The sequence below is a fragment of the Solanum pennellii genome, chromosome 1, assembly GCF_001406875.1.
Source record: "Solanum pennellii chromosome 1, SPENNV200".
NCBI classification, from domain to species: domain Eukaryota; kingdom Viridiplantae; phylum Streptophyta; class Magnoliopsida; order Solanales; family Solanaceae; genus Solanum; species Solanum pennellii.
This window is the reverse complement of record NC_028637.1, coordinates 90,982,646-90,990,250: the sequence shown is the minus strand read 5'-3', so window position 1 is coordinate 90,990,250 and position 7,605 is coordinate 90,982,646. Positions and strand designations below refer to the sequence as shown.

Genomic DNA, 7,605 nt, shown 5'->3' with positions numbered 1-7,605 from the left:
GGGTGGCTGGGGATAGAGATGGCATAAAAAATAAAATTTGAAATAATTTTGGGGAGATGGGGTGGCGTAAAAAATTTGGGCTGCAGCTTGGGCTTCCTCAAGAAAATCTCTGCTTAACATGGAGTGTAACCCAGTACTAGCCCACATCAACGAATGTACTAGTACACCAACGTCTAAAACATTCTATTCATAATCAAGGAGGGTAAAAATCATTTATTGATTACGTGATATATTTAGTTTAAATTATGAGATTAAAAAAATACGCTATTATATTTATATACTTTTAGTTTAAAATTACAAAGAATCAAAAAATCTGATTTACTTGTGGCTCATTTGGTAGGGATAACAAGTTATCCCAATAACCAAGATTAATTACATGCAATTGTTATCTCACCGCCCTTAATGTGGACTACAATTTTATATTAACTAATTTGAGGATGAGTTATCTTGTAATTGTTTTTTTAGCAGACATAGAATAAACTCATCATAAAATTAAAAGAAAATATATAAAAAGATCTCCTTTATTTGAAAGCACAATTTATATTAGCATTTAAAGTATATGGGGGGTTTGAATATACCGTTAATGTCTTTCTACTCATTTAAACATCATAAGGAATGATGTGACGGAAAGAGTAAGTGTACTCTCATAAAAGCACATGAAAAAAAGAAAAAATAATTAAATTTTGTAAAATCTTACACATGATCTTTTTTTATTGATCAATATATAATTAATATTTTAAATAGTTTTTCTTAATATATTAACTCTTTAAAAATATGTAAATTCTCTTATTTGGAGGTAAATAAAATGGCGGTTTCCTATTTAATTACTTTTCAAAAAAAATTATTTTATTATCTTTTTCAATACACATTTTTTTCCATTGAAACATCTCAACTTCTATTTTCATCCCATGTATATTTACTATTCTAATTTCACTAGTCCTTTAATAATGCGTAAATTCAATAGTAGTGTCATTTGATTGACATCAATTTCACACTATATTGTTGACGTCAATTTTGTAAACATAAACTCTCTTAAATTTTGAGTGACTCATTTTGATTTCTAGATCCATTTAAACATTTGTCATAGAGTTTGTAATTTTCTTTATCAACTTTTTTATGTCATCTTCATTTCTTATTAGAATTGTCAAGAAAAAGTTGACTTTCAAAAAATTTAATTCACCAACGGAAAAATTAGTGGGAAGTTTGAAGAAGATATTGTGAATATTATAGTGAATTATTTTTTTAAAGATATTTTTAAAAATTGTTAAATAGGAAAGAAGAAAGAAAATAAAGTATTGAAAGTTGAAAAGATGAAGAAAAAAAAGGGGGCAGGGGGTAGGGGAGAGTATGTATTTATAAATTGATTAATTGGTGTATTTATATATAAAAAGTGTTAGAGAAAAAATGTTGAATAAATATAAATAAATAAATCATGGTGTCTAAATAGTTATGATATGATACTTACGTGATTACGATATATCATATGAGAATAATGTTATAATTTCAAAATTAAAAAAAATCACTTCAAAAATATTAAGATGAATTTTAAAAGTTCCGTATAATGTTAAGTGCTATATATGTTGTGCTGTCAATCTTATGATTTTTTTTTATGTGTTTTCCCAATTGATTATGAAAGTAGTTTTCTTTTATTCTTCACATCAAACTAGTCAATCCTACATTAAATTAAAATCGAAATAATATATTACAACAGAGACTATTTATCTGACAATTTTGATAAGGATTAGTTAATGATAACATTACACTACTGGCCCCGGGCCTGACAGCCAGTTGGCAAAGCTCTTGTGCCTTTTCTTCTAAATGCCTCTTCTCAATTCTTATAATAACCGTATTGTACTTTCTCTCCAAAATAACTATTATGTTTCTTGGCCTTTACGTTCATCTAAGGTCAAGTTTACTTCTTTATGGACTATTCATTTGACTTGTATTGAAATATATAATATCTAAATGTTCCCTAAAGTGAACACCACATATCTTTAATAAAATGGGGTACTCAAATCCAGCCAAAACTTCCATTTCAAACACTCGTACGTAAACTAGATAAACATTTTATAATGTAGACCCCTTCATTAACAGATTAACCTAACTTAAAATGTTAGATAATCATCCATTAATTACATTTACACACCTCTTCTTCCTGAGTCTGACTTGGTCAACGATCTAAGTCTTACTAAGAATTTGACATTTTTATACCCTTCTTTCTTCTTCTTTTTCTCCGGTGAACCTTCCGGCCAATGATCCGGCGACTCCATCAACCTCCGACCTATGCTCTCCGGCGTCCTTGCCATGTCATCATACTCGTGTCCGCCCTCCGTAGCATCCACGTCAGCACCTAATATCTTCGCTTGCATGGCGGTCAACACGGACTTCACCGCCACATCAGCATCCCTCCTGTTCCTCAACAAGATCTCTCCTATATGAGCTGGCGTTAGGGTCCCACCTGACCTTATGCAGCTCTCCACGACGTCGAATAGCACGTGCGAGTCTAAACCTAGGTAATTCTTCACCAAGACCTTGAAGGCATGCATCCCACACGTGCCAAGGCTAACATGCATGTCCATTCTCCCACATCTAACCAACGCCGGGTCTACATTGTCTTTGTGATTCGTAGTGAAAACAATAACCTTTTCTTCTCCACAACACGACCATAGCCCATCTGTGAAGTTTAACAAGCCAGATAACGTCACACGTCCGTTATCTTCAGTACTATCGCTCATCATCACATTACGATTCTTTTTATGCATTGTTTGATTGCTCCTCATTTTCGCCATCCTATCCCCCGTTAAGTTAATAGAACAATCAATGTCTTCAATAACAATAATGGATCGATTCGTTGTTTGTATGAGTAAAGCTCTGAGCTCAGAGTTGTCAGAGACTTTGCTTAACTCGAGATCATACACGTCGTAGCACAGAAAGTTCGCCATAGCAGCAATGAGGCTAGATTTTCCTGACCCTGGAGGTCCATACAGCAAGTATCCACGCTTCCATGCACGTCCGATTTTATGATAAAACTCTTTCCCTTGTGAAAATGCAGTTAGGTCATCCATGAGTTGTGTTTTCAGGTCCGGTTCGAGAGCGAGTGTCTCGAACGTGGAAGGGTGACGAAAGGGAACAGAAGACCAGCCAGATTCGTACGAACCATGTCCGTTATTCGTAAAAAGTCTCCTCTCACGAGATACTCTCTCGAACTCCTCAGCTCGAGCAGTTACCTGCTCGAGGTAAGGAGGGAGGAGCTCAAGTCGATGACGTTTAGGGAGTTTGAGGGTGAAGCTACGCTTCTCCTCAACAGAATCCTGAACGTTATCGACTTGATGCGTCCAAGTAAGGTGGTGTCCGCGGAAAGCGTCGTGCACCATCTGATTAGGCGCAACGGTGTAGGAAATGCGGTTGGAAGATTTAGAGCGAGAGAGAGTAAGACGACGGCAAGTGGAAGAGGAATTAATGGAGTTTAAGTAAAGATTTACGTGTCGATAAAGATCGTTAACGTCAACGCCACAATAACCGTTAAATTCAGGGATTTCGAAGTAGGAATAAGGGCTGAAGAAATCTTGAATAGATTCGTAGAAAGAATGAAATAAGGATAGAAGCTGAGTTGGCAAAACGTTTTGAACAACAGTTAGAAGGCCTAAGAAGGACCAGATTTGTGACAATATGTCCATGTTTGATGATTGTTTGTTGGAGAAGAGAGAAGAGAGAAATGGAGATGAAGTTTGGGAGATAAGAGTATAATTTGGTGGGTGTAAATATAGTTTAATTTTGATTAAAAAAAAAGGAAAATAAAGTGACTGTTTGAGAGCTGAAAAGAAGAGTGTAAAACAAAAGTAAAAGCAAAAGATAGGAATGGAGCCGACACTGGTCTTTTACTTTTTCCCTTTGGTCCTTGGGCAAGAAGGAATGCAGGTAATTAGCAAAAACAGAGTGGGAGTAAAAGTGATAGGATGGTGTTAATTGGATGGGTTTTTTTCACTTAAAAATTAGGGGTGATAAAATTAGTCCTTAATACATTTGTGCTATAGTCAAATATTTTGTTGGATATATATTAAACATGAAAAAATCTTTTTTTTTTGGTTAGTATTGTTTAATAATTAAATAAATAAATTTAAAACTTGGTAAAATGAATTAGATGAGTTGGACTATAACCAATTGTTTAGATTATGTTGATCCAATCCATTTTACTGCAAGTGACATTTTCATTAATTATTTAGTCCATTTTGACCTTCTCAAATTTAACAATTGATCATTTGACACCCAAACTTAAGTCAATTAATTATAATTTCTAACTCCACTATATGAATAATTATATACTTACTTTGTCCTAGCTTGTCCCATTAAGTTGACTCAACTGTTGTTTAATTTTTCATTATTATTACCCATCATGACATGATTTACTTCAAATTGGTAATGAATTAATATCGTTTTTTATTGATCAGCCCAAGACAAAAAAACATCGTTTATTATCAATGAAAGTTCAATTTAAGGAGAACATATATATATATATATAGTGGCACACGTACACGAAGACATTGGAATTTGAAGAAGAAGAAAAAGGGGCCTTAATTTGCTTTAGACAATTACTCTCTTCGTTTGAAAGAGAGTGGTCTGATTTGATTTAACATGAAATTTAAAAAAATTAAAGAATATTTTTAAATTTTGTGGTCCTAAATTGAAGTTATGTAAAATGTAAGAATTGTCCTTTAATCTTGTGATCTTAAACATGCCACGTAAAAAGTTTAAAATTAAAATGTTACAAAAAAAATTGATTATTCATTTTGAAATAGACTAAAAAAGATAAGGTCATTCTTTTTTAAACGGAGAGAATATTTATTTTTCAAACTTGAATATGCAGCTTTAGCTTTAAGTTTTAGTAGAATTGAGTCTTTGTATGTTAGAGAATGTTCTTTGGAATTATTTACTCATCATGACACTAATCACATTTTCTCCTAATCTTCTTTCATGTACACATTAATTAATAAAAGCTACGTATATACAATAATTGTAAATTGATAAATAATTATTTCAGCTTTAATTTTATGAGTACTTATTAAACTTTGATATATATTACCATGACTATATAGCTTGCATATATCAAGAGCAGATAAATTGAATAAGGGGATTATTTTCATTTACAAATTAAAGAGAAGAAATCGACTAGCCTATTATGGCTGGGAAATTGGACAATTGTATGTTACTATTTTGGCTGAATTGAGATATGCTAATCATTAATTTCTTGCATATAAAATACTGGCCGAACATAATCCAAAGTTTATTTTTTAAAAAAAAAAGTCGTTCAAACAAAGTTTCTTTAGGTTAAATTTGTTTTTTGAGCTTCAACAAAAGCAAATATATTTGAGGTTTCTTTTCCCCATCTTTACTTAATAAAAGTATCTTGTAAATATGAGAAAAGGGATTCCTCAATTTTTTTATAATTAATTACCACCTTACAATATTGACAAGCTTGAGCCTTAATTTATTTCCTTTTGTGTTTCAATTTAACAAATGGTTCTCTCTTAATTATATGAGCTTTAGTGTATATTTTATGTTATTTTGTCTTTATTATTATTAAGTTAGATCTTAGGTCTAACTAACACCTTAAAAATATTATAAGGAGTCCACCCTTTTCATAACTATCAATATGAAACTTTTTGTCATTCTTTAACACTTATCATACGAGTACTATTCTGTAGGTTCTTACGTCTCTTTTAAATAAAATGCTGCACTCACACTATAGGTTCATACTTCATACATACAAATATAGTAGGTCGGGGTCCTGTCTCTACACTTATATAGTTCCAATCTTATCTTAAAGGCTTTATAGACCTGTGTTGAGTTGATGTTGTTATGTAAGTATGTACAAATGTTATGACTTATGAGTTATTTCAATTATTGGATCTTATTTATGTTACGACTCATATTTCAATAATAATTGGGTTTTATATATATATATATATGTCAAACTTCAATTTTATCAGATTCAAAGATTTTTATGGTAGCACATCTGCTATTTCACATTCACATTTGTTATATGTTCATATATGTTATAATTAGGAAAAAAAGAAAAAGAAGCAAGGAGCCAGATTGACACTAAAAGCCAAAATTTTAAAGCATTTTATTTTAAGGAAGGGTATTAGAATATTAGTTGGAGGTCAGCCTTGTTGAAAGTGGTAAAGAATAAAGCCAAAAAAGCAATTTGTGGCACATGTTCATGGATTAACTCATAAATTGTCTTTTCTACCATGCATAAATTTTATATTTTGTGGCTTTTGATGAATACTCATCCACCATTTTCCTCACTATAAAAGGTGTCCAGAAAAAAAAAAGTTAGAATACATCTAAAACTGGCTAATCCGTTCAAGACCAATGTCTCTAATGTGGATATTATGTTCTAGCATATACTATGATTAGTTGAAATATTAATAATTGAATGAAATGGAATGCTGAGCAATGATGCATAGTATAAAGTCCACACAATAAAAAGATTTATTTAGTGACTAAAATTATATGCAATACTACTTGATTTTCGTGCTAAGGAGTAGTGTTTCTTTTTTAAAAACGAACCTAATTTGTCGATATTCTTAATGTATACCATATGATTATAAAAGAAAATGCATTAACATATATAATATTTCCATTAGTTTGGCCCTCATTTCCATGATTAGAATCTAATCATGGTCAAGTGGGCATGAGTCTTCTTGACCATATATGTTTAGAGAGTCAGCGATTTCCTCCCCCGGAAAAGCAAAATTGCTGCCATTGGAGGAAATCGCTGTTGTTTTAGCGATTTTGCCGTTTTGGTTAGTATAAAATTTTATATATCATTTTAAAATTTTTATTAATAGTTTATATCCTTTAGACTCTGGACTCTATGTTTAGACGTCCAAAAGAAAATGAGTTGGAAAAATGATAAAAGGAAATGGGGAATAAATAAATTTAGTTTGAGGTGAGAGCTTTTGTATAACTGGAGATGGATAAAAGGAAAAGCTTTGGATTTCCTTTAGCATGTACTACCAAAATTAAGGTGCTCAATAAACATATAAAATATGCATGGTTTTTGTTTTATTATATACGAGTTGTTATTAGCATTTTAATATTAATATTTAACATATTAAATTGCTTTATTTTGGAGTTATAAGAATGAACATTGGAATGGATGACTTCTACATCATCCATTAGCATTGGTTATCCATCAATGTATTTCATTCTTAATTTCTCCATTACTCTTTGTAACCTATGTAACCTATGTAACTCCCATTGTAACTTATGTAACCTATGTAACTCCCATTGTAACCTATGAAACTCCTAAGGCCATTATCTTCACTATTTACTACCTCCATTATCTTCCTATTCATTGCTAGGAAGACTTCTTGTAGTATAAATAGTGGTAGTCTTCATTTGGTTTTAGAGACACACAATTCATAAGAGAAAACAAAGAGTGAAAGAGTTAGTCTAAAAGAGAGTTCTTATTAGTTGAAGGGAGGTGTTCTTTTTTGTGGAGCTTTGGACTCAACTCTTGTCCAGAGTTGTTGAGTTATACTTTGTGAAGGCTGTTGTATCCTGGAGGGGACAAGTCAAAGAGGACTACTGCTGGAC

The 7,605-nt window shown here is 31.8% G+C and overlaps 1 protein-coding gene across 1 annotated transcript; it reads right to left on the bottom strand.

Annotated features, from left to right (window-relative positions):
- Window positions 1–1,968: 1,968 nt before the first annotated feature.
- On the bottom strand, window positions 1,969–3,773 carry LOC107014207 (AAA-ATPase At4g30250-like). The gene has a single exon (XM_015214059.2). It carries the CDS (start codon window positions 3,675–3,677, stop codon window positions 2,139–2,141), a length of 1,539 nt encoding a protein of 512 aa, XP_015069545.1. The 5' UTR covers window positions 3,678–3,773; the 3' UTR covers window positions 1,969–2,138.
- Between the last annotated feature and the right edge of the window lie 3,832 nt (window positions 3,774–7,605).

What these genes read in the sequence shown, in the direction of transcription:
- LOC107014207 (XM_015214059.2), bottom strand. Translation starts at nt 3,677, where the DNA reads ATGGACATATTGTCACAAATCTGGTCCTTCTTAGGCCTTCTAACTGTT.